Here is a 23,691-nt window from a genome sequence, read left to right as displayed (position 1 = left end):
CGAAATTTTAGTAAGTTACCCCCTGGTGTACACGCACAGTATTGTACACGTACGTTGTACGAAAGTACTTTCGTACGAAGGTACGTGTACAATTACATTTTATTGTGTACGAAAGTACGAACGAAGGTACGAAGGTAAGTTACTGTACACGTACAGCATTATTTCCGTACAACATTTTGCTGTCGCGAGTGTCTCTCTTGCTCACTGAAATCACGGAAGTTGTATGTGCAACACTAATGGATGTCGCATCATTATATTTACAAGTAATGAACAACGTTATCGATGGTGTTCGGGTGCGGTTTCTCAGCTTGTCTTTCTTAGCTCTTCAACTGATTTTCGGCTGCGAGCATGACAGGGCGACTTCAGTTCTGAGCAGCTTGACGAATCTGTGCTCGAGTCCTTGGCATCGGTGAATCAAACATCTTTAAGTTCAGGCGTTCTTATCTTGAGTGATCGATTTTCCCCACAGCTCTGGGAACGCAAGCTTCTACAGTCCGGATCTTCTGCACCAGAAAGAGAAACCAACAACGATATAGCTGTACGTTACGTTTTCTCACACTCCCATCTTCCCTGAAATCAAATTTGTGATCATTTGTGATCTAGACGCGGGCGATGCAATCTCTCTTTATTATATATTGTATCTTTACTCAAGTATCCGAGTCCGCATAAAACCCATGTCAACAAAAGCAGGAGAAAGCTGTAGATGAACCCGGTCTTGTGCACAACGAGAAGGTTAACTGCTCGTCAGAAGAGCAGCAGATATCGAGTGCTGCAGTAAAAGGTTAGATGAACATTCCACGGTGTACTCTCTCCGCTTTTTTTTTCGTGGGCTAGCCATTTTTGTAAAGGAGTCTCAAATTTTCACGACGAAATGCCCAAAATACTGACATCGCTATTAAGGTTTAAAAGAGGACAGCGCTGAGTCTTTGAGTTCAGATAGTGATGAAGGTCTGTACATTTGAGAATGCAAAGCCGTTAGTTTAACTTCTTTTGAATACAGGCCTTGTGGATTTGTGCAGCTCCAATTTGGTCTTGGCACAGTATGATAAGGTTACACGTGCAAAAAACAAGTGGAAATGTACCCTTAAGAAGGGCGTGATGACTTTGGATGGCAAGGACGTACTTTTTGGGAAAGCTTCGGGCGAGTTTTTATGGTGACGGTGGTGGTGATAATATTTGTGATGCAGGTCCACTAAATGAAGCTAATGATAATAAAAAAAGGCCCTTGCTAACCTCGTACTAGCTATCCTTAATATATATGCTCTTTTTTCAACTATAAATGTCAGTTTCGCTCAAGAGTTCCACTTTTTTAGATGGTCTCCCTTTGTAACAGAGAAGCACACATCAGGAAAGAAACAAGTTATCATCAAAAACCCAATGCAAAGAAAAACCTGCTGACAAGAAAATGAAATGTGTAATTCGTTTGAAGTGTATGCAGCTAGTCGAGACTTTACCTCTACAAACGGCGTTATCCAGCCATAGACATGCCAGAACAATTTAGCGAATCTTCAATAGTAATACTGTTCAGCACTATTTAAGAGCAAGGTTTTGCCAATATTCAGTCTTACCCAATAAAAGATATAATACCGCAGATGGAGGACGCAGGCAGTGCCCAGGGTGCTTTACGTGACCAATTTGACCCGCGGTGTTGTAATTGGTGCCGACGAACAAGGTGGCACATAATCCACATGTTAATTCCTAGAGGAAGAAACGCGAGGACATACCAGCTCCTGTGTGAAAATATTTTTGAATCACATGAACGAAAAGTGCGCGTACAGTTAATACCACAAGACGCCCGATTGACTAGTTGAGGCGGTGACCAAGTCGACTGAACCATCTCCGTAGTAAATGATGCAGAAGGACGTGAGTATCCAAACCACTCGCTCAACTTTCGCTCGCAGTTGATGTCGCCTTCTCGCACGTTGCTGCACAAGAGCAATACAATCGAAATTCTCGCCAGCTTTCAGTGTTACTTCGTCCTGAGCTTCAAGGATTTCATCAGGGTACTTTTTCAAGGTGGGGTGCATGGCTTTTTTAGGCCGGCTTTTACATTTCTGTGTCTATTTCTTTGTATCTATCTTCGTACGAAATAAAGTACGAAGGTACGAAAGTACTTTCGAAAGTACTTTCGTACTTTATTTCGTATGTACTAAAGTATGAAGGTAACGACTTATTATCGTATCATCGAAGGTGATATGTCCTGTCACACACGTACACGTACAATACAGTACACGACTACAACGGTAAATAGTGTACTGTACACGTACCTTCGTACGGAAATAGAATATTGATAGCTATCATAGCTAGAGTAGCTAGCTAGTCTACAGCTCTACACGTATAAATAAAGTAGGGCCTAACTACGTTTCTTTCAGACACTCGACCCCCACGATTCATTTCCCGTCCTCCCGTCGTCTTCTTCGAGACGCCCTCAACAAAGTCAACATTGAAGCTGCTTATTTCTGGCTTGTGAAATCGCGTGCACTTGCCGCACTTCATTCGTTTTTCATAATTTCAAGAGAATAATGGTACGCTTTCAGCGACGACTTTCTCGAAGAAAACTGAGCGTAGTTTCTGTCACCGCGATTAAGTGGCACTCGGCAATACATGCCATCTCGTTTACTTTCCGCATAGTACAAATTTCTCTCAAAACTAATCTTCTTGCAGGATCCCATAAAACTGTGCGTTTTTTGTAAACTGTGGAACTTTGACGAGAACAACTTAATTCCGGTTTTAGGGTTTTATGAAAAACTCTTCTAAAATATTTTGAGACCTCTGCAGGGCCATCGTGATGAAGGTAATTGGACGGACAGGCTCTCGTGGCCAGGTAAGTAATGGACACAACGCTCCACTTTTCGATCCCTCGCATGCATTCATTCATTCGTCGACCATTTGCAACCCGCGTTGATGTTTTTTTTTCTTTCAATAACAGGTAACCCAGGTCCGCGTGAAGTTCTTGGATGATCAAAATCGCCAAATAATGCGAAACGTGAAAGGTCCAGTCAGGGAAGGTGAGTGACATAAACTTCATATGTTCTGGCATTTCTCTGACTGGCGTTTTGCCGTTCCCGGGAAAACTAACTTCTTATGCTCTCAGGTGATATTCTCACTTTAATGGAATCTGAGCGCGAAGCTCGTCGTCTGCGGTAGTTGTGTCGCTTGAGCTCTAAGAATTTATTTGTAGTCGCAAGACACAGCGGCTGTTGGCTGTTTCAACAAGATGTCGATAAATCTGCGGGAGAAAGAATCCCAATAAATGTACTCTCGGGAGCAAGCAAATATAGGGTGACCGCAAGTAAAACAAATTTTAATTTAAGCTGGGTTACGTTTGCCACTAAATAGTCTAGGAATTGGTCACCGTAAGAAACAAAAATGGCTCGACAGCGCATGAAAAGTGAAAAATGTGAGTGACTTCCAGGATTCTAACCAGCAGAAGGGCCAGCACTAGCAGTTTTTAAGTTTTTGTGCCTAGCTCAGCAAAGCGAAGGGCACGAAGAAGCACTGCAGAAATTTCAACAGAACTTCCTGCTCCAAGGATTAAAGTGACCGAGTGCACATTGTCAGTCAGCACATCAGGCAAATTTTCAGCCTCTTCTTCATAAATCTCATTGCCAATGTCACCTTCACAATATTTGCCGGAGTCCAGGATGCTGGATTCAATCAGCAGCTGCCTCACAACATCTTGAAACGAGTCAAAATAAAGAGAGTTGCTGCCAATGCACCGAGATATGTCCTGTCCACTGATTGCATTCGAAGACAGTGCACTCAGTTCCGTACGAGCGTCATACACAGAGGTCACCATTACACGGTCAACTTCAGAAAGCGCGGCAACAAAACTCCTCAACATCACGAAAGTTCTAGAAAAAGTATGCGGCTCGAACAGGACAGTCACACGCGCCTCTGGGTATTGCTCGCGCATAGCTCCTATCGCAGCCTTTATCGCGGTAGGGTGATGCGCATAGTCATCGTACAAGGCGCACGATCCAAAAAATCCAACAAATTGCATTCGCCGTGCAATACCCCTGTAGTTATTAAGTGCTGTAAACATAACTGGGTCGAAACACAGCAAGTTTTTCATTCGATGACAGCCTCGTTGTGAGGGTGAGGGTGCTGCACAAGATGCGTCGCAAGCATCCCTAATGCAAGATGCCGTCGCAATAGCTGCTAGAGCATTCAAAACATTATGACGGCCTGGAAGAGAAATTGACACGTCCTGCTTCTTTACATCAGCACGGGAAACTGTGAAGGTAGTTCCTCCTCCAGTGTTGCTTTTAACGTTCATTGCACGCCAAAGATTATTCCGAGCAAAGCCATATGTTACAACTTCCTGCAAAGGCATGGATTCAGAGAGCTGCGAAGCGAGGTATTTAGCATTTTCAGTACCAACTTTGAAGAACACGCTTTTGACATAAAAGTACTACTATTGGCGTCATCCCCACAGATCACAATACTGCCCCTATTCACATGTATTATTTTGTGAGTTATCTCGATCAAAAGCAAAACAAAATAGCCCGTACCCTGTCTCAATACGACGAGTAAATTTTTTAAAAGCGACCCGAACATCTCGGAGGCATTTAAACAAATCAGGGTGGTCAAATTCGACATTAGTGATAACTGCAATCTGTGGACTGAGACCAAGGAATGCACCGTCGTACTCGTCTGCCTCTATCAAAAATAAATTGCCACTTCCCCCGATCGCGTTTTCTCCACCTGAACTAATCTTATTAACATGGTTTCTCGATTCGAAAATATCTATAGCGTACCTGGAAACTGTCGAACGTTGCCACCAACTAACGCAGTTATATCCAGATCATTCTCCTGGATAGTAAATATAAATATTGTAAAATAAAACGGCCGTGATACGCTTTACCAATAAAACCATGGCAACCATGGAAGCTGTTGTCGTTTTACCATGAGTACCAGCAACAGCAACAACATTCTAGAGTACAAGAAATTGGATATTATTGGAGAAGGAGCTCTACTATTTTCCATTACCTTCCTCTTGCTGGTGCGGGTGAGCCACTGCGCACGATTGTAAACGGGGATCCCTAACATTTACATCCATGCTTGGGCAGTTCATAATCACGGAAGAAGACGGTTGTCTAACCTGCTTCACGGGCAAAGCTGTATTCAATGTTCGTTCGAGGCACTGCACTTGAAGCAACGATGGCGTCAGGAACTGACACTGTAAGATGAACATCTTCTGTTCCGATAGTCTAGTTCAGTTGCTTAACAAAATCATGGCGCAACACAAGCAAAAAGCAGACCTGGAACATACAACGGCTCTGATGAAGAACTTTTTTTCGACCCAACATTCGTCGAGGAGTGACCAGCAAAGCATATAGCCCCCTGCAAATTTCGTTGAGATCGAAAACCAACGCAGTTTCGTACATATATTATAACCTTTGCTTCGACTTGCACAAGTTGCGCTGACCTCAACAAATCTGATCCAGAGACAAGGTAACCCTGCACTCACTCTTGATTTGAAAATTCCTAAAGCAGTGCACATTGTGCTCACCTGGGAGAGGGCGACAAGGGCTAGAGCTGACATGCCTGAGCCCCCAACACCAATGAAATGGAGAGCAACATTCGAGTTCGTTGGCATATTTGATGCGGTGTCGTGCTTACATCTAGGCAGCGGTTTACGAGACTGCTTGTACATACGTTGTATTGGAGTTGCCCTGCAACCCATCATGCTTATTTAACTCGCGGCTATACCACCCAGGTTGTATTCTTGTTAGTCTACGCTCTGACACTGTTCAGCAGAGAGTGTGATGAAATTCTTGCGTGAGCGAGTTCGTACGAAAATGTACTGAAGTACAGTAGTTGTACTTTCGAAAATATCATACTTTCGAAAATAGATACTTTCGTACCTTCGGTACGTACGAAATAAATAAAGTACTGAACGAAAGTACAATAATATTTGTACTTTATTTCGTACGAAAGTACTTTCGTTCGTACTACTACTGTACAACGTTTTACACGCACGCACAGTACGGAAGTAACTTCGTAGGGAATGAAGTACGAAGGTACGAAAGTACTTTCGAAAGTACTTTCGAAAGTATCATATGTAGTTTATGTACTGACGTAGCGCCTAGCGCTAGTCAGCGACGCCTAGCACTCCGCTAACGAAGTGTGTTATTTGATGTGAAGCTGTGATGTAGCGCAACATAGCGCGATCTGCCTAGATTTGCATCTGATCGGCGCGCTCGTTCGCTACATGTGCTAGCTGTTCGCTGCCACCTCGTAGCGATTCGCGAAGAGCTAGAAACGCGATATGATCCTTCGCCGCTGTGATTAGCTGCTAGGTACTCTGGACCCGCCCATGGCTGCTGCTAGTGCTAGAGTGCTACTAGCGCTAGTGCTCGCTCGAGTCGCCGCTATTAACTGCTGCTAGCCGCTATTTCCTGCTAACTGCTGCTAGCGAAAGTACCTCATTGTAGCATTGTAGTACGGACGGAAGTACTTCCGTATGTACTTTCGAAAGTACTTCGGGAAGTACATTTGAAGACAATCTTCGAAGATATTCTATACGTGTAGGTTAGCTAGCTAGCTAGCTACCTAAACGCTAGCTAGTAGTTAGACTACCAGCTAGCTAGCTAGCTAGCTAGCTAGATAAATAGATAGCTAACTTCGTACGATATCTACGAAGGTATCTTTGATCGTCGCGATTCGTGATTCTGGTCAAGATCTGCGCTTTCATCGCGAGCACGCGGAATTCGAAAAACACCAGGTATGAGCTGTGCTTATGTCTTAGTACTCTCATCATGCAAAGTTTCGCGCCAGACTTGCATCGCGCGCGCAGGAGTATTGTTTCACGCGCGGGTGCCCGCGCGTCACATTTGTCTGCGTTTTTTGTCACAAGTACGTTTTCTGTTCTGGCGTTTTTCGAATTAAGCACACGTGCACTGTGCGTGTAGACTGTAGACTCCTACCTTCGAAGGTACTGGCTAGCTAGCTAGCTAGCTAGCTAGCCTGCTTGCTTGCTTGCTTGCTATGTCTACGCCTACTGTATGTACCTTCATCCGGAAGTGCATGTATGTAGTCATGTGAGTGTACAGTTGTACACGTAGTGTGAGTGTCATGTGCAGTTGTACACAATACGTTGTACGGAATAGATAGAGCCTAGCTAGTACGGAAGTACCTTCGTAGCTATGATAGCTACCTTCGTAGCTACGTGTACTGCGAAGGTACAGAGTAGCTAGCACAGTAGTCTAGCTACTAGCTAGCTAGCTATCTTCGAAGGTAGTACGAAGGTAGCTAGCTACGTTGTACTTTCGTACTACGTACGTGTACTAGCTAGTACTTTCGTACTTTCGAAATAAAGTAGCTATTTTATCTAAAGCGGTAGCTAGCTAGCTAGCTACTAGCTCTAGCTAGATAGCTACCGAAGGTACCTTCGTAGCCAAGTGCTAGCAGTAGCTAGCTAGCTACGAAGGTAGCTAGCTACGTGTGTGACTCGTGTGTGTACACGTACTAGCTAGGGCTACTAGTAGGAGGAGGCAGGCCTCCACGTACAGTAGTTGTAAGGGTATTGTACTTCCGGAAATACTTCCGGAAGTATTAGGGCATCGATAAAATAGGGCAAATGATAAATACAGTAATTATTTTTTGAGTGAGGCTGATTTGCATACACGATTTTTTGTACTAAACAGCTACGAACTGGATTTTACAGCGCGAGACGTTGATTTTGCACTATTGCAATCTTTACATACAGTGTACATACAGTACAGCTGTACAACGTTTTACACTACAATTTCCGGAAATAGATAGATACTGTAAGTTAGTTAGTTGCTTATCTATTTTCCATGTGTGTAGTGTGTAGCTGTGTACAGCTGTACTGTTCACTACTTTCGTACTATTTTTCGAGTACTTTCGTACGTTCATACGTTGTACTTTCGTACACCGTACGGCATGACTACTAGTGCATGCGTGCATATCTAGCTTGCTAGCTACCTTCCTATCATATTACTTCTTCGTACAGAAGTACTTTATACGAAAGTACGAAAGTACGAAAGTACTTTCGAAAGTACGAAAGTACGAAAGTATAGATACCTTCGAAGGTACTTTCGTACTTTCGTACCTTGGTATGATATTAAAGTACTTTCGTATTTTTTTTACATGTACAGTTGTACACGTATGTATACGTGTACGCGTACGTGTAGCCCAACTTCCGTATGTTTTTATCTTAGTGCGCTCGGCGATCCGTCTTTGGGTTCTTGAACTAAACCGATCTGATCAGCTTCGGCATCATCGGGTGAGTACACCTTACACTCGGGTGAAGCCCAAATGATGTCGAAGTACCCTCGAGGATATTGCGTGTAGACAAAATCCATGATGTCGCATTGGTGCGTTGGATTGAACTTTTTCAAGATGTCCAAGCTGACCACCTCCCAGCCAAGCCTCTCGTGAGCGCGTGCGTCAAGAAAACTCCAAGTATGTATATCAAGTTTTGAAAATGATTTGATATTTTGACCCTGAAGAGTACTACTAGAGAACCCGTGGGACTCTGCCATGAAAGACCTTGAGTGGATGGTGTACACTGTGTATTTATGACTAAATATGTAGCTAGCTAGCTAGCTAGCCATGCTAGCTAGCTAGCTAGTACCTTCCGAAGGGAATAACTACGTAGATAATACTAGCTAGCTAGTACGAACGAAAGTACGAAAGTAATACGGAAGTACTTTCGTACTTTCGTACGTATAGTGGTAGATAGGCCAATATTGCGCCATACACTGGCGTGTAACGTTGTACGGGAGTATTCTATACGAAAGTACTTCCGGAGCTACCTTCGTAGTTCATTCCACCTGTGGTACGAGCGCAACTGTTCAAGAGAAATAATTATCGAGTGTCTATGTGCAGCGTCATCCGTAAACTCTTTGAATGATGACGTCGAGGAGTGACGCAAGATATTTTACTTCTCAAAAGAAAGGTCCGAAAAATTATAGACGACCGTTTCGCTCCACCAAAACATTTTAAGTTGCGGTTGATACAGGGGAAGTAGCAGAGTGGCGGGATGAAATTCATGATCCCGACAGAGACAAAAGAAAGAACGCCGTAAAGAAAGGTCGGAGGCCCGGATATCATCCAGTGCAGTCATTCAACCCCCCCCCCCCCAAAAAAAAACTTCATAGATAGCTAAACTCTCTCCCAGCTTCCTCCTCGTTTCAAGCAGTAATCGCAGCTATGACGGTTGGGAAGGACGTTTCTATGCTGTTTACCGATGTGGTCAACTGCGGGCAGACTGATAGCGTGGAGCTCAAAAAATTGGTGTATCTTTACTTGATCAACTATGCCAAGACACAACCTGATCTTGCTATATTGGCAGTGAACACTTTTGTGAAGGTGCTCCCCAACTTCAACTTTTCAAATGCAGAGCAAAAAACTGTATTCTGGATCAACATCGTGAAAAATTGTAACTCAGGATTCTCAAGACCCAAATCCGCTTATTCGTGCCCTGGCTGTTCGAACAATGGGATGTATCCGTGTGTCAAAGATAATCGAATATCTTTGTGACCCGCTTCACAAGGCACTTCTTGTAGGGGCTTTGGGGCTTTGAAGATATACTTTTAGCGTTCATCATAGAATATCTTCTCTATTTCTCTTATCTTTCTAAACGTTTGTGTGTTTGTATTTCGAATTTCCTCTAGACTGTCCCTTATAAATTGCTTTCGCTGTTTGAGCATGACCTTTGTTGCCGGATGAGGATCCATACGTGAGAAAGACAGCTGCAATATGTGTTGCAAAGCTCTATGATGCTGGTCCAGAGATGGTGACTGAGCATGGTTTTGTTGACCATCTGAGAGAACTCCTTGATGACAGCAACCCGATGGTTGTGGCTAACTCCGTAGCAGCTCTCGCAGAGATCCGAGAGAAATCTTGTAGCCCCGACAGTACAGTTGGCTTAGACTCAAAAGTTGTCCACAAATTGCTTGCTGCACTAAATGAATGTACCGAATGGGGTCAGGTCTTTATATTGGACACACTCTCGTCATATGTCTCCCAAGGTGATCAGGGTGCTGAACGTGTTATTGAACGTGTATTACCACGTCTACAGCACGCTAACTGTGCGGTCGTTCTTTCTGCAGTGAAAGTAATTGTTGTTCAGCTAGAAGTGCGTGCTGGCTCCGCGAGTTCCGGACTTTGCATTTTGGATTCTCATTTGTCATTTTTTTCCAATCCTTGAACCCAAGATTGTTGCGAGATAGCACTAGGATCTAAGTTCTTGCATTTTGCATCGTCCTTCAGGATTTACGAGACCCAGCGAGAGTGCAACAGCTTGTCAGAAAGTTAGCGCCTTCGCTCGTCACATTACTTAGTGCAGAGGCAGAAATACAATACGTTGCACTACGAAACATTAACTTAATTATCCAAAAATATCCTGATATCCTGAAGAGTGAGGTGAAGGTTTTCTTTTGCAAATATAATGACCCCATTTTCGTCAAACAGGAAAAAATAGAAACCATGTAAGGTCTAATTAAGTTGTGATATCCACGGCTTTGTATGTTGAAATTTTGAATCTCTCTCCATCTTCAAATCATGTATTGTCACGGCTACCCTTATTTAAGGGTCAGGACTTTCTCCCCTTCATTCAGTTGTTCGATTTGTAGTGTTGCCAATGAAGAAATTTGAAACATCGTGGCACCACTGCAGAAAAATTAATTGCACTTTCTTTTCCTATGAAGTAACGTTTCCCCTGTTTTTGCCGTGTCCTTCTTTCAGGTCAGACTCGCAACTGAACGAAATATTGATCAGGTCAGTGGAACTCGTTCACAAGCTCTATTCCCAACCCTGTTCGCGTGTAATTGTTTGTTTATTTGGTGAATAGTTTTTCAAAATATTTTTTGATACTCCACACTCCTAATGCATATTCCTAGGTTTTGCTTGAGTTCAAAGAGTATTCCAAAGAGGTCGATGTTGAGTTCGTGAAGAAGGCGGTCCAAGCTATTGGCCGCTGCGCCATCTCAATAGAACAAGCCGCTGAACGTTGCATCAGTGTTCTCCTTGAATTGATTGAGACAAAGGTCAATTACGTTGTACAGGAATCCATAGTGGTCATCAAACACATCTTTCGACGTTACCCGAATCAGTACGAGGGTATAATTGAGTGTCTGTGTGACTCGTTGGACACTTTGGATGAGCCCGAAGCGAAATCTTCGATGATTTGGATCATTGGTGAGTATGCTGAACGCATCGACAATGCTGAAGAACTTCTCGAAGCTTTCCTTGACACTTTTCTTGAAGAAACACCTGAGGTTCAGCTGCAATTGCTCACCTCGACAGTAAAGCTATTCCTGAAGAAGCCTGCAACTGGACCACAAATTCTTATCCAAAATGTTCTACATCAGGCAACCATAGAAACTGATAATCCTGATCTCCGGGATCGAGCTTTTGTATACTGGCGACTTCTTTCATCTGACCCTGAGTCCGCCAAAGATGTTGTCTTGGCGATGAAGCCAACCATACGGGATGACTTGACGAACTCTCCTCAAACCGAGTTGTTGCAAGGCTTCTTAAGGCAGCTAAGCACGCTGAGCTCAATTTATCACAAACTCCCGCCATTATTCGTTCCGCACGATCCCTTGCGAACACGCCTCCTGTACGGGCAAAGTGGTGAAACTAAGAATACAGGCCTGGATGGTAGTCTCACTAACCTTCACGAGAACCAAGAAATTGTCTCGGGAAAGAAAGCCAATCCTGACCCTTTAGTCGATTTGATGGATGGCACGAACTTAAAAGAAGAAAAACTTGGGAATTCGAAGAACGCGGACACAATTCAGTTGGCAGATCCCGTGACTAACGAATTCAGACTTTTCTATCCGTCCGAATCCACGTTACTGTCTGCAGATAAAGGTGCGGGACTCGAAATAAGCGGGGTAATAATGCGCGGTGAAGATAACTTGCCCTGTTACAGCCTCAAACTAACCAACCATACATCAGTTCATATTGATCATTTTCAGTTCCAATTCAATAAGAACTCTTTCATGTTGGCACCATGCAGCCAGCTGCAATATTCAAAGGTTGCCCCAAACGAAAGCTTTCGATGTTTGTTGCGTTTATCATTCTCAGGTAGTTCTTCAGAAAAGACAGCGAGTCCGTGGCTTCAAGTTGCAGTTAAGTCTTCGCATCAATGCGGAGAAGTATTTTATTTCAACGATCGAGTTCCTCTAGAATCTGTGCTTTTACCCGAAGGTAGGTTGGAGTATGAAAAATTTGTGCAGCTTTGGAACTGTGCGACAGATGAGTACGTAGCACAGTGCCAGATGTCCGAGCTATTAACCCCCGAAGCGGTAATAAGGGCTTTTGATAGTCTTAACGTGTTTGCCTGCTCGCCTGCGTCGTTTTCAGAAAGTGATAACAGTTCTGTATATCTTTCAGCAAAGGCTCCGGGGCCTCATGAGGAACAGTGGATTTTGGTCAAAATCACTTTCACTTCTACAGTCGGATACCTGGAGATATCATCGCGGTCATTTATTAAGGGTTATGCTGATATGATTTACAACTCTTTGCGACGGCTGCTTTTAGGGCTGTAAAATACTATTCATACCTTCGAAGGTACTTTCGTGTTATTCATTTTTCATCACTCTAAACAAGTACGGAAGTACTTCCGTACCTTTGGAGGTACTTCGGAAATACTCGTACCTTCGTAGAATTCTTTAGGGCAACCCCCGCTATCTCTTGGGGTACAGTACATACAACGTTGTACTTTCGTACTTCCATAAATGTACGGAAGTACAGCGTACACGTGTGTACGGATGCACTGACAATCGATTTGCGGGTGATTTTTTGGTTTTGGGCATCACTTAGGTTTCCAAAAACCCTAAAATTGATACAAAAATCACCTATCAAATTAGGTTTTAATAGGCGAGTACTACGCCCTTTAAGCCCTGAATTAGCGTTGATGCGACAGAGTTAAGGGTGAAATGAACCCGACGGGTTCAACCCTTTAAGCTCCGTCAATTCGCGCTAATTCAGGGCTTTAAGGGCGTAGTACAGTATGCCATACGAAGGTAGTTGATAGTTACTCGTACACGTACGTGTAGTCGTGTACTGTACGTGTAGTATTGTACCTTCGTACATTATTAGTTTGTGTCGTCGTCATTGTCAGACATATTTGTTGTTATTACGAGTTACGCATAAAAACGCTGTAGTAGCCCAACGTGTACTATGGTACGGAAGTACGAAAGTACTGTACAACTTTGTAGGATACCTTCGTAGTACGGAAGTATGGTCATACTACGTTGTACTGTAGGATAGTCAATTGAAGTGAACCTGTTTTATGAATGTTTATTGTTTCCGGAAATACAACTACAGTACACGTAGTGTAGTGTACGAAAGTACATACAGCTGTACACGTAGCTAGAGTACGTGTAGGGCTAGTCTAGATAAAGTTGTTACATGTTCCGGAAGTACGAAAGTACTTCGACGGTACTTCCGTACCTTCGTAGGTACAGCACGTGTATTTCCGTACTCCCAAAACTATTTAAGTCTATTCAAACGCATTCGTACAGTTGACTCGTGGGACAGGATACGACCGACGCTGATTTTAGTAGTTTAGGTCAAACAGGTGGGTCAAAGTACTTCCGGAAGTATGAATACTTTCGTACGATAGTACGTAGCTACATACGCACGTACGTACCTTAAGATATTGTGACATACTGTTGCTAGTAGCTACGAAGGTCTAATAGAATACCTTCGAAGGTACCTTCGTACGTAGTACGTACGAAGGTACTACTACGTAGGCTACGTACATACAGTACCGAACGAAGGTACAGTACGTAGTTTTTTGCTTTAGCGAGCAGATTTCTAGGGCTGCACGTCACGGAGACTTGAAATAACACACACACGTACGTAGACGGCAACGTTGAACTCAGAGGAAGTGGTATGAGAGCGAGCAGCCTTGAAAGTTGCACCGAACGTAAGATGCGCATCTTCGAAGCATCGAATATGAGTATGATTCGGTACATAATGCACTATTTGTGACGTTATAGTTTCGTGTCATGGTGTTGCGCTACACGGCAGTTAGCGCTCTTCTTCTCATTGTTGCCGAATTTCCGGTTGGTTGTGCTGGCAACTTCGCGTTTCCGGACTTCAGTGCATCGCGCACTGTTTCTCTGCAGGCACGCTTTCGGCCATTTCGAGGTCTTAGTTTTTTTTTATTTCATTGAAGGCAGCTGCTCACTTGAATCCTGAGCAGGGGGTGTCAAACCGAACTCGGACGTGGCTTCGGTTGACTCCGTCGAATCCTGGTGTTGTCGGATCAGCTTGGTACAGCACAAAGCAGTCTATTGTCGGTGGTTTTCGAACTGATTTTACATTCAGAATCACTGTTGACCTTGACCCAACTTTTCCTGGACCGTGCAAATGGGTTGATCACGCACCTACTTCGTGTTCTCGGCGCGGTGGAGATGGTTTTGCATTTGTTGTCCAGAATCATTGTTCCAGAGCACTCGGTGGTGGAGGTGGGGGTGTTGGATACAGTGGCATACAGAATGGTATTGCTGTTGAATTTGACACTTGGTTTGATGCCGATTTGCGTGATCCGTATGAGAATCACATTGCTGTGCTGACTCGTGGAAGAGACCAGATTCGTTCTGAGCACGGCTCACATCTCGGTGTCAGTCTGGATATACCTGATCTTGCGAACGGAGAGCGACATGATGCGCGCATTGAATACGTCCCATATTTAGCTTCTGAATCCACAGGGCATTCAAGTTTTCAGGCTGCGCCACACCTTGCTAAGCTTGTGTACCCATCTGCCTCTGGGCAAATGCAGGGGCTTGGATCTCTACGTGTATATGTAGATGATATGATTAACCCGGTTCTCATTGTTCCTGTGAACGTTGCTGACTTCCTGGACTTGGATGAAGGCACTGCATGGGCGGGTTTTACGTCCAGCACGGGTGTTAGTTTCCAGAACCACGATGTTTTGTCGTGGGCTTTTCATGAGTATGTGTCAGGAGAAGCTCCTCGTAGTATTACGGGAGGCTAGTTTTCAAACGAGGTCTGCAAAATGTATTTGACAGTGTGAAGTGGTTTTCGAAGGGAGCATGGCTAGACTGAGGTTTCACTATTTGCGCGGCTAGTGCGCGCAGATTTGGGGGATCTCGTCATTCTTCTTCTTACACGAGATATTTAATGTATTATAAATGACGAAATATTTTATAAATTACACGCCAACAGTTTAATAAATGAAACCTGACTAATACCTAAACTTAGCTATCTATAATACTATATACTAGAGTATACTGTAGGTCTAGGGCTATATGATAAGCGATCCAAAGTATCTCGGTAGAATTAATTTCAGCCTCGACTTTGGAGTTCAAGGTGTGTTTGTATTGGGTAAACACTTGTACTAGAGAGTATAGACCTTCAAATCGCATTTCTTGCAAGAAATATCAAAAGAAATATGTCAGCTTTTCGCGTGAATAGATTGAACCATTTTTTTGTTTGCTTCAAATTATCTCCCGTGACCGAGATAGATGGACTTGAGGTGTTGTCGTGTCAGAAGTGACGCCTTTTCGATAAACTTGTGTTGGAAAGTAAACCTGTAGACGTTGAGCCAAGCACAAGCTAACACAAAAGGCAACACCAAAACGATTGAAAATATGATTGCTTCATCATTGGTTGTTTTTATCAATATTTGACAACACGGCTCTTGCGTTTGTGCTAAGCGTAATAGAGGTGCATCGTATCGTATCATGATGCGATGGAAGACACTTGCTTCAGTGATTGCTTTTCTAAAAAATGTTGCTGACACCTCATCAAAGTTTGGTGCAAAGTCAAGCTGGTAAAAGTACATCAAAGGATTTAATAACTCGCTTCCGGTAAGATTCGCATTGATTATCAACTCCTCTGGTTTGCGTAAACATTCGCTTAAGCTATTCCAGCCGTATGAGTCATTCTCGTTATAAACGCCTTTATACGCCAAATCACAGTCCATAAACATTCCCCAATAATTATTACACACGTACCAGAAGGGCACAACTTCTGCAGGTGTCCAGCCATCGGGGACGATAGGCACCGCACAAAATGTGCCAAGAATGCCTGGGCCATCTAGAGATCGCTTCGAGTGAGACTGACCCATGAGATCAAACCTGAAGTTACTGGCTTTCAATCCACGCAGTGCATATGTATCTGCAGTGGAGTGAACTAGTCCTTGACCAGGATCTATCCCTGCACCGTCAACTCCATATGCATTTACTGCTGCTGCTAGACGCGAGATGACCACCTGGGTTGAAGCCGTAAACGACGCTGGTATGACAGAAACGAGCGATCCAAGGAATACGTGTTTTGCAATTGGGCCAGGGCGGATGTAAAAGCACGCACCAGCAGCAGTGACATACGCTGAAGCGAACAAGGAACCTAGGAACGCTCCACCAGAGCACGAGCCGCAGGCGGATGTGGGCAAGAGGACAATTGCGTACTGCAATATGATAGAAACACACAGCGCCAGAAGGGTCAGCCAGCGTCTAAGGTCGTGTGCGTTGGCAGCACCAAGCAAAATGTTAATAGCTGTGTTGAAACGCGCATGCAGCGAGTGCTGGAGTCTCTGCGCAGTGGGGTTCTCCAAGGGTCAGTGTAAATCCCTTCAGCACGAAGAACAAGAAAAAGTCCGAGGATGGTTGACCTCTTCGAGTAGCGTCACGTTGCGACTAGAGGCGAGGGCGCGCCTTTTTTCGCTGGAGATCGACGCACGGTGACTGTGCTGAATTCACGTTCCTCATCCCTGTTAAGCATCCGTTGTTCTCAACGAATGATGTGCTTTCAGTTGTGGCGCGCCTACCACGCACACAGCTGAATTGTATATGAAAAGAAAAGCGTTAGTTTGGCTCGCGTCTCTCGCTGCGATAGCGCGAAGTTAAAGCTCAGTCGAAGGAATTTCAGGACGTCGAAAACGTGTGTGTGTGTGAAACGTGGCGGTGGTTTATGGATGAATTCTCTTCAGGAATAGACGAGATGCGCTAAGTCACCAAATTACGAGTACACGTGTACACGTACGTGTACACGTGTACTCGTAACGCCAAATTAATTTGCGATTTTTTATTCCAAATTCGTATGAGCGTCATACAGACGCGCCCCCTCACGTCCGCGCTTACCCATGCGCCGCCGCAGCTCGGATTGACCTGAAACTTTGCACAGCAGCCATTTACGATTTTGGACAACAGATACATGCATTTGCGCGGCGGGAAAAGACGGGAATGCTGTTTTCGGAACCCTGAAGTACTTAACTTTCGAGAATAGATACTTGTAGGATCTTGTACGAGTAGGTAGCTAGGTACCAGTACGTGTACAGCCTGTTCACGTAGGGACTAATAATAAACGCGTTACATACGTGTACACGTACTGTACCGTGTACAAATGATTTTGCTTTCAACGTTGATTGTTCATCGATTAAAACGTACCGTACTGTATACAGTACTGTACTGTATTGGATACAAATTGATGAAATAAATTTCATAGGAGGCTGAACTTCACACGTTCACAGCGTCGCCGTCGCCGCGTGAACCAATGCGAAACTTCATGGCCGCAATTTGTGCGTACAGGGGACAACCTCCACGAAGTTTCGAGTAGGTTCACATGGAGACCTTACCGAACTGAAATGGAACACGTGCGCTCATGTGTATCGTGTCTACTGCATCATTCCGGCATAACAGTGTAGAAGTGGTACTGACGTGCATGTAGGCCCTTCAAATATTATTTAGGGATATCCAACAGATATGACTAGGCCGTAGGCCCTATCTTCGAAGGGAGATACATATCTGATACATACCCTAAATGTACACGAAATAATAATAAAATGATAATACTAGCCCCACGAAGGTACGTACCTTCGTAGATACGAAGGTAGCTGATATCATTGATATCTTCGTAGCATTAATACTGGGCCGCTCAGGAAACTCAACCGATTTTTCGGTTGGACTCTGCGTATAGAATACCTTCGTATCATACAGTATCATATTTTTTCCAATAAAAAGAAGGCAGACCTGCATGTGTCCTTAACAAACGTGTACGTGTACGTATACATTAGATTACAGCAGGTAGAAAAAAAAGATAAGAAATTATATTTCGCCTTTCAAGTTCCGATCAAGGGGGTGTGTCAATACTCACATTTATCTAGCCTAGCCCTAGAAATATGGCGATAGCACGGTAGCTTTAGTTTCGGACTCGCATATCATCGAGTAAGACATGTATGTTCTGAAAACGTACTAAGTCTACGTACTTCCACACAATTCGTACATGTGCGGCACGCAGGAGGTGTTTTTTTTTGTTTAATAGTCTAGTCTACGTATGGAAGACTTATGGAAGTACCTTCGTTGGGCTAGCACTAGTCTAGCTAGTTACTTCCGGAAATAGAACTTCTGGAAGTACCTTCCAAGGTATTTCCGGAAGTACTTCCGTAGTACGGAAGTACTTCCATATACAGTGAAAGTACATGCATGTGTAATAGTAGTAGTGTATGTTGCCTATGTTCCTTCGAAGGTAGCTATTATGTACACGTACTTTTTATAATAATACAACTAACGTATTAGTACCTTCGTAGAATACTTCCGGAAGAAAGATAGTAGTAGCATACTACACCTATGTCTTTCGGAATATGTGTACTGTACACGTCATTTTAGCTAGCTTTTACTCTATTTTAGCTAGCTAGATAGTACGAAAGTACAGTACAATATTTTAGCTAGCTCTAGTAAGTTGTTACTTTCGGAATACAGTACAACGTTGTACACGTCATTTCTAGCTATTTCACACAACCGGAATAATGTGAACTGAAAATAGTACGAAAGTACAACGTTGTACACGTCATTTCTACCTATTTCACACAACCGGAATAATGTGAACCGAAAATAGTACAAGCCATAAATACTTGAGTATATGTGGATCCGCACCTTCGTAGGCAGGGCTACAACTACAACGTACAGTAATATGGCCCTGTTTTTTGTCGAATTCGCTCTACACGTACATGTACTGTACGTAAAAATGTACCTTCGAAGGTATACGAAGGAACGTGGTTGACTATTTATACTCTACTGTACTCTATTTCCGGAGGAACAACGTACTTCCGGAAGTACTTCCGGAAGTACCTCCGTACGTTCGAAGTGTATGTGTGTGAGTGTACCTGTGTGGCCTTGCGTGGAGCTCACCAGGAGCCGCCCGCGTAATACAACTCAACTAGAAGAGCTGCGAGAGAAAAAAATAGTTTTGAGATCCAGAGCCCTGCATAGTATTCCCGACCAGTAGTAGTGTACTCAAAATAGATACGAAGGTAGATACTTAGACTAGTTTCATACGTCGAGTACGAGTAGCGCGCGTCTGACTGTGTTCATATGAAATAAAGTACGAAGGTATAGAGGATTCGCCAAAAAAAATTTACCCTGATTTTACCCAGGGTAAAGTACCTTTTTTTTGGGTTTTACCCTCGAAAACTCGAATACAGTGAGTTTACCCTGATTTTACCCTGATTTTACCTTCGTATTTCTTATAGTGATGTATGTGTTCATAGATGTGTAAGACTAATTTCACACCCCTGCTTTACTGTATAGAGGGCATATACAAAACAGTATTATTTTTTCGAAGCTTTGACCTCACCCAAGCAAGAAATACAGCGATGGAGAGGTAAAATGAAGAAACATACATCTCGTCAATCTCAAAACTAGGAACCTAGGCACCGTTTCCATTGCATTACCTCAATTAATTATCTTTCCGTTTTTTATTATTGCTGCCGAATTCGGTCCAGGACGTTCCTTTCAACCACTCAGTATTGTTGTTCTGTTGGCTACGGTCAGTACCTATGTCGAAGACTTGTCGCACGCCATCGCCGATGAAACTCCTTTTCATACAACTTTCAATCACAGGTAGTGCACAAGTGATCTTCAAACTGAGGTAGACACCGTACAAGAAAAGCACCACAAGGAACGTGTACAGGGAAACAGATTTAGCGTCAACTACAGTGTTGGGGTCAAGCACAACTACTGTGGTATTGAAGAAAGTGGTAGCATACGTGTCTGCATCATCATGAAAGAACACCGTGAAACATAAAGCATATACGTGACCAGCATGTTCAGGTTCAAGCATGAAACTGTACTCAAAAGTTGCTTCCTTGCCAGGTTCCACAGAGCTCATATAATCAACTGCAGTGAAGTTTCGAACATAAAAAGAAAACTGGTTGAGTGAGTTCAAAGAGCCCGCAATTTGAGACACGGTCACGGGCAAAACGCCACTGTTCCGAAACCCAAGAAGTATCGTGTGCCTTTCGCCAGAGGTTAAACCACCTTCACGAGAAACAGGGAATGCGTAAACCGTGTCGATGTCATCGTTTGAATCTGGGATATCGGTCAGCAAGTATCCACGAGTCGTTGCGCCGACTTCGTCTTCGATCGCAACTGTAAATAAAAGGTTGGCGCAGGTGTGCGGGATATATTAACAACTGTCTCGTTGAAACGCGGGAAACTAAGGTTCCGTCAACACGAACAGGTGTAGGTTGAAATTAATTACGAAGCCGCTCAGCTCGTAAACTTGCCGCGGCGACTCTAGCCGGTAATTTAAATACGAAACGCGCACCCGCAAAGCTAGAGACTGCAAGAAGAACGATCAGCTTCGAAATAGCAAATTGCGTCATCGCGTCCAACCTTCTCACTTCAATGTTCAGAGGAAGTAATTTTCAAGTCGGGGTTAGTTGGTGTGTAAACGACGAAGGTACGAAAGTACTTCCGGAAGTACTTCCGGAAGTACAGTACCGCGTTGTACGAAGGTACGTGTACAAGTGTACAACTATACGTTGTACGAAAGTACTTTCGTACTTTATTTGAGTACTTTATTTCGAAAGTACTCAAAGTACGAAAGTATCTACTGTACCTTCGAAGGTACTGAAGTACGAAAGTACTTTCGAAAGTATTTCCGTAACTCGTTCTTCCGTACACGTGTACAAATAAAGCTACACGTACGTGTAGATTATACAGTAGATAGATAGCTAGATACCTTCGGTACCTTCGTACACATACAGTTACACGCGTACACAGTACACAACGCGGTACACACTACACTACACACTACACTACACAGGTACGAAAGTACTTTCGAAAGTACACGCGTATACGTGTACACTACGAAGGTACCTTCGTACGAAGTTACACAGCTACACACGTACACAGAGATACCTTCGTAGATAATATCAGTAGTTCAGTACGTGTACTTGTACAGTAAGGCATAATATCTACGAAAGTAACAACTTACTTTCGTACGAAAGTACGAAAGTACAACTACTTTCGAAAGTACTTTCGTACTTTCGTACCTTCGAAGGTAGCTAGCTAGCTAGCTAGCTAGCTAGGCAGGGCTACAAAGTACAAACTACCTTCGTAGGAAGATACACTGCTACACGCGTTCACTATCGTTATATCACATAATGTACGCATAAGTGTACAGTACGTGTACTGAATAGCTATAACTCCAAGATAGATAAGGCTCAGAATTCTAGATAGCTCAACACACTTTAAGTGACACAAGCACGCTAAACGGCGTACTTTAGTAACTTTCACAGTACACGTACGGCTACACAGTACGTAGCTACCTTCATAAGATACGTACGAAGGTACCTTCGAAGGTACTTTCGAAAGTAGTTTCGTACGAAGTAAGGTTGTGCTACAATGTACGTGTACGTACAGTACGAAGGTCCTCCGTACTTCCGTACTTCAAGTACATGTATCATACGTGTATGTAGCCCTGCTGCCTATTACGGAAGTATCTATACCTTGTACTTCCTTTGTATGTTGGACGAAGGTACACGTACAGTAATATCTTCGAAGGTACTTTCGTACGAAAGTACTTCCGTATTTACGTGTGCATGTACTTCCGGAAGTACAAATGCTACAATCCATATGATAGCCAGATACTATGGCTACATGTACTGTAGCACTCTAGCTTACATAGCTTCGGTAAGTTTATACAGTACGTGTACTGAATAGTAGTATAAATACCGAGAGATAGACAAGCTCAGGGTTCTTCTCACATAGGGTACTGTAGCTCACTTATAAATATACACGCTAAGCAGTAAGCACGCTGTACTTTCGTACTTTCGTACCTTCGTTCATTCGTACTTTCGTACGAAGGTTCGTGAGTACGTGTACAGCAGTTGTACAGCTGTATGGTCTACGTATGTGTACGGCTATACACGTAGTACGTGTACTTTTGTCATAATTGAACCTATTGACCTTTTTCGTGTGAGTTCGCATCACTTATTTTTCTCGAGCGTGTATGTCGCGTTTTGTATCAGCCCAGCGGGCTGTTACACCTTTTGATGTCTCACAGAGGATAAACGGCCAGAGTATCGCTCGCAGGTTGATTTCTCGCTTCTTCCGTGCCTTTTGAGAATTCCGAGAATCCGTGTCGACTTTTTCTCGTGATGTAAAAATCAAAACCCTAACAGGTTGAGCACCGCTACCCTCTTACCCACCAACGCGTCAAAATCGCTAGCGAATCATGCAATCTCGAAGACACGTTGTTTAAGGTGAGTGCCCTCGCGATTTTTATCTCTCATGTTTCTGAAAAAAGTGTAACTTCCCCTGTATGAAGTTGAGTCCCTCTTTTCGAGCAGGTTGGATGTCCATGCTCAGCAAAGTAAGGGACCCCCGCCGATGGTAATGGAGCGATTTCAAAGCGTGGCTACCCAGCTCATGAATCAGGTAATCTGCATATATTTCTGCATTGTGCCGCGAGTTGTCGTGTTTGACTGTCTTGAATCAAACTAAGATCGTTGTTTTAATCAGCGAATCATACGTCTTGGAGGAGCAGTTGATGATGACAGTTGTAACCTCATAGTCGCTCAACTGCTTTGGTTGGATGCGGCAGATCCTAATCAGGTGAATTCAGTGAAACTACACAGTATCATTTCGCCCATTAACCCGACCTGTGAACGAATTTCAGGACATCACTATCTATGTGAACTCTCCCGGTGGATCTGTTACTGCTGGAATGGCGGTCTTTGATACTATGAGACATGTTCGTCCGAACGTCTCCACTGTGTGTGTAGGACTTGCAGCATCCATGGGCAAGTTCACATATGAAATCCACCTCAGACCCCCATATTTATTTTCGTAAAGTAATCTTGGACACACCTGTCACTACTGTTTTTTCCTTTCGAACTCTGTCCTTACTATATGGCGCTTTCTTACTTTCTTCTGGGCACAAGGTTTGCTTTCGAGACTGTTTAGATCAATGAAGACTCGAATACGTTTTTGACTTTGATGATTTGTAGGGCAAAAGATACAGTCTTCCAAATAGTCGCATCATGATTCACCAGCCTTTGGGCGGAGCGCAAGGACAAGCTGCAGATATTGAAATCCAGGCAAACGAAATAATGGTGAGTTTCTCAGTGAACTTTTATTCGTGCAGAAAACTGAACAGGGTTTCTCGTCACACGACACAGCATCATAAGTCCACCCTCAATGGATATCTTGCCGAGTTCACCGGTAAACCCCTTGAAATGGTGCGCCTCTCAGCACACTCCAAGTCATATACTTCTTGAGTTATAAATCTTGAGCACCTCTTCAGGTGATGGAAGATACAGATCGAGATTTTTTCATGTCCGCTACGGAGGCCAAAGAGTACGGTCTCATTGATACAGTCATAGAGCACCCAACTGATGTTGCCGTGAGATCGTCTGGAATACCGTTGTATGCTGGGGAGCTATAGGGAGAG

The 23,691-nt window shown here is 43.7% G+C and overlaps 9 protein-coding genes across 9 annotated transcripts; 5 read left to right on the top strand and 4 right to left on the bottom strand.

Moving 5' to 3' along the window:
- The first annotated feature begins 24 nt into the window (after positions 1–24).
- TF2A1 (transcription factor IIA, alpha/beta subunit) lies at positions 25–1,275 on the top strand. The gene is made up of 7 exons (XM_003056405.1): positions 25–134; positions 237–293; positions 356–409; positions 470–538; positions 691–781; positions 901–948; positions 1,001–1,275. The coding sequence occupies exons 2-7, from the start codon at positions 237–239 to the stop codon at positions 1,156–1,158; spliced, it is 477 nt and encodes a 158-aa protein (XP_003056451.1). The 5' UTR covers positions 25–134; the 3' UTR covers positions 1,159–1,275.
- MICPUCDRAFT_70277 (uncharacterized protein) lies at positions 1,166–2,027 on the bottom strand (the record flags this gene model as incomplete). The annotated part of the gene is made up of 4 exons (XM_003056013.1): positions 1,166–1,391; positions 1,455–1,506; positions 1,569–1,730; positions 1,786–2,027. The coding sequence occupies 4 exons, from the start codon at positions 2,025–2,027 to the stop codon at positions 1,293–1,295; spliced, it is 555 nt and encodes a 184-aa protein (XP_003056059.1). The 3' UTR covers positions 1,166–1,292.
- Positions 2,028–2,393: 366 nt separating this feature from the next.
- RPS28E (ribosomal protein S28e) lies at positions 2,394–3,333 on the top strand. Its single transcript, XM_003056404.1, has 5 exons — positions 2,394–2,525; positions 2,665–2,678; positions 2,779–2,824; positions 2,930–3,008; positions 3,095–3,333. Exons 1-5 carry the CDS (start codon positions 2,523–2,525, stop codon positions 3,145–3,147), a joined length of 195 nt encoding a protein of 64 aa, XP_003056450.1. The 5' UTR covers positions 2,394–2,522; the 3' UTR covers positions 3,148–3,333.
- MICPUCDRAFT_55468 (udp-n-acetylmuramate-alanine ligase) lies at positions 2,716–5,750 on the bottom strand. The gene is made up of 10 exons (XM_003056012.1): positions 5,516–5,750; positions 5,265–5,463; positions 5,105–5,200; positions 4,993–5,045; positions 4,868–4,936; positions 4,761–4,815; positions 4,515–4,707; positions 4,381–4,453; positions 3,356–4,324; positions 2,716–3,286 (listed from the first exon to the last, which is right to left on the bottom strand). The coding sequence occupies exons 1-9, from the start codon at positions 5,687–5,689 to the stop codon at positions 3,452–3,454; spliced, it is 1,785 nt and encodes a 594-aa protein (XP_003056058.1). The 5' UTR covers positions 5,690–5,750; the 3' UTR covers positions 2,716–3,286; positions 3,356–3,451.
- Positions 5,751–8,812: 3,062 nt separating this feature from the next.
- On the top strand, positions 8,813–12,584 carry MICPUCDRAFT_55467 (uncharacterized protein). The gene is made up of 8 exons (XM_003056403.1): positions 8,813–8,929; positions 8,993–9,064; positions 9,170–9,342; positions 9,422–9,535; positions 9,704–10,111; positions 10,246–10,463; positions 10,725–10,752; positions 10,875–12,584. Exons 1-8 carry the CDS (start codon positions 8,884–8,886, stop codon positions 12,528–12,530), a joined length of 2,715 nt encoding a protein of 904 aa, XP_003056449.1. The 5' UTR covers positions 8,813–8,883; the 3' UTR covers positions 12,531–12,584.
- A 1,230-nt stretch (positions 12,585–13,814) lies between these two features.
- On the top strand, positions 13,815–15,168 carry MICPUCDRAFT_31600 (uncharacterized protein). The gene is made up of 2 exons (XM_003056402.1): positions 13,815–14,117; positions 14,195–15,168. Exons 1-2 carry the CDS (start codon positions 13,998–14,000, stop codon positions 14,987–14,989), a joined length of 915 nt encoding a protein of 304 aa, XP_003056448.1. The 5' UTR covers positions 13,815–13,997; the 3' UTR covers positions 14,990–15,168.
- Positions 15,149–16,915, bottom strand: FCO1 (four-cystein orphan protein). Its single transcript, XM_003056011.1, has 2 exons — positions 16,671–16,915; positions 15,149–16,549 (listed from the first exon to the last, which is right to left on the bottom strand). The coding sequence occupies exons 1-2, from the start codon at positions 16,722–16,724 to the stop codon at positions 15,458–15,460; spliced, it is 1,146 nt and encodes a 381-aa protein (XP_003056057.1). The 5' UTR covers positions 16,725–16,915; the 3' UTR covers positions 15,149–15,457.
- Positions 16,916–19,476: 2,561 nt separating this feature from the next.
- MICPUCDRAFT_55464 (translocon-associated protein subunit alpha precursor) lies at positions 19,477–20,641 on the bottom strand. The gene is made up of 2 exons (XM_003056010.1): positions 20,560–20,641; positions 19,477–20,381 (listed from the first exon to the last, which is right to left on the bottom strand). The coding sequence occupies exons 1-2, from the start codon at positions 20,615–20,617 to the stop codon at positions 19,690–19,692; spliced, it is 750 nt and encodes a 249-aa protein (XP_003056056.1). The 5' UTR covers positions 20,618–20,641; the 3' UTR covers positions 19,477–19,689.
- Positions 20,642–22,607: 1,966 nt separating this feature from the next.
- On the top strand, positions 22,608–23,685 carry MICPUCDRAFT_14114 (uncharacterized protein; the record flags this gene model as incomplete). Its single annotated transcript, XM_003056401.1, has 6 exons — positions 22,608–22,676; positions 22,761–22,853; positions 22,918–23,087; positions 23,257–23,353; positions 23,420–23,479; positions 23,545–23,685. Coding segments are annotated over 6 exons (630 nt in total), but the record flags the coding sequence as incomplete, so codon positions are not given.
- Between the last annotated feature and the right edge of the window lie 6 nt (positions 23,686–23,691).

Source organism: Micromonas pusilla (genome assembly GCF_000151265.4).
Source record: "Micromonas pusilla CCMP1545 genomic scaffold MICPUCscaffold_2, whole genome shotgun sequence".
Taxonomy (NCBI): domain Eukaryota; kingdom Viridiplantae; phylum Chlorophyta; class Mamiellophyceae; order Mamiellales; family Mamiellaceae; genus Micromonas; species Micromonas pusilla.
This window is presented reverse-complemented; position numbering and strand designations above follow the sequence as displayed.

What these genes read in the sequence shown, in the direction of transcription:
- TF2A1 (XM_003056405.1), top strand. Translation starts at nt 237, where the DNA reads ATGGATGTCGCATCATTATATTTACAAGTAATGAACAACGTTATCGAT. An exon ending in ACGTTATCGATGGTGTTCGG is followed by an intron (nt 294 to 355) that starts GTGCGGTTTCTC and finishes CGAGCATGACAG; the next exon opens with GGCGACTTCAGTTCTGAGCA. An exon ending in TGCTCGAGTCCTTGGCATCG is followed by an intron (nt 410 to 469) that starts GTGAATCAAACA and finishes TTTTCCCCACAG; the next exon opens with CTCTGGGAACGCAAGCTTCT.
- RPS28E (XM_003056404.1), top strand. An exon ending in GGACAGGCTCTCGTGGCCAG is followed by an intron (nt 2,825 to 2,929) that starts GTAAGTAATGGA and finishes TTTCAATAACAG; the next exon opens with GTAACCCAGGTCCGCGTGAA. An exon ending in GAAAGGTCCAGTCAGGGAAG is followed by an intron (nt 3,009 to 3,094) that starts GTGAGTGACATA and finishes TTATGCTCTCAG; the next exon opens with GTGATATTCTCACTTTAATG.
- MICPUCDRAFT_55468 (XM_003056012.1), bottom strand. Translation starts at nt 5,689, where the DNA reads ATGGGTTGCAGGGCAACTCCAATACAACGTATGTACAAGCAGTCTCGT. An exon ending in CAACGTTCGACAGTTTCCAG is followed by an intron (nt 4,708 to 4,760) that starts GTACGCTATAGA and finishes AGATTAGTTCAG; the next exon opens with GTGGAGAAAACGCGATCGGG. An exon ending in ACTCGTCGTATTGAGACAGG is followed by an intron (nt 4,454 to 4,514) that starts GTACGGGCTATT and finishes ACATGTGAATAG; the next exon opens with GGGCAGTATTGTGATCTGTG.
- MICPUCDRAFT_55467 (XM_003056403.1), top strand. Translation starts at nt 8,884, where the DNA reads ATGACGTCGAGGAGTGACGCAAGATATTTTACTTCTCAAAAGAAAG. An exon ending in AAAGAACGCCGTAAAGAAAG is followed by an intron (nt 9,065 to 9,169) that starts GTCGGAGGCCCG and finishes CCTCGTTTCAAG; the next exon opens with CAGTAATCGCAGCTATGACG. An exon ending in CAGGAAAAAATAGAAACCAT is followed by an intron (nt 10,464 to 10,724) that starts GTAAGGTCTAAT and finishes CTTTCAGGTCAG; the next exon opens with ACTCGCAACTGAACGAAATA.
- MICPUCDRAFT_31600 (XM_003056402.1), top strand. Translation starts at nt 13,998, where the DNA reads ATGGTGTTGCGCTACACGGCAGTTAGCGCTCTTCTTCTCATTGTTGCC. An exon ending in CGCGCACTGTTTCTCTGCAG is followed by an intron (nt 14,118 to 14,194) that starts GCACGCTTTCGG and finishes AATCCTGAGCAG; the next exon opens with GGGGTGTCAAACCGAACTCG.
- FCO1 (XM_003056011.1), bottom strand. Translation starts at nt 16,724, where the DNA reads ATGAGGAACGTGAATTCAGCACAGTCACCGTGCGTCGATCTCCAGCGA. An exon ending in TCGATCTCCAGCGAAAAAAG is followed by an intron (nt 16,550 to 16,670) that starts GCGCGCCCTCGC and finishes CCCACTGCGCAG; the next exon opens with AGACTCCAGCACTCGCTGCA.
- MICPUCDRAFT_55464 (XM_003056010.1), bottom strand. Translation starts at nt 20,617, where the DNA reads ATGACGCAATTTGCTATTTCGAAGCTGATCGTTCTTCTTGCAGTCTCT. An exon ending in TGCAGTCTCTAGCTTTGCGG is followed by an intron (nt 20,382 to 20,559) that starts GTGCGCGTTTCG and finishes TTTTATTTACAG; the next exon opens with TTGCGATCGAAGACGAAGTC.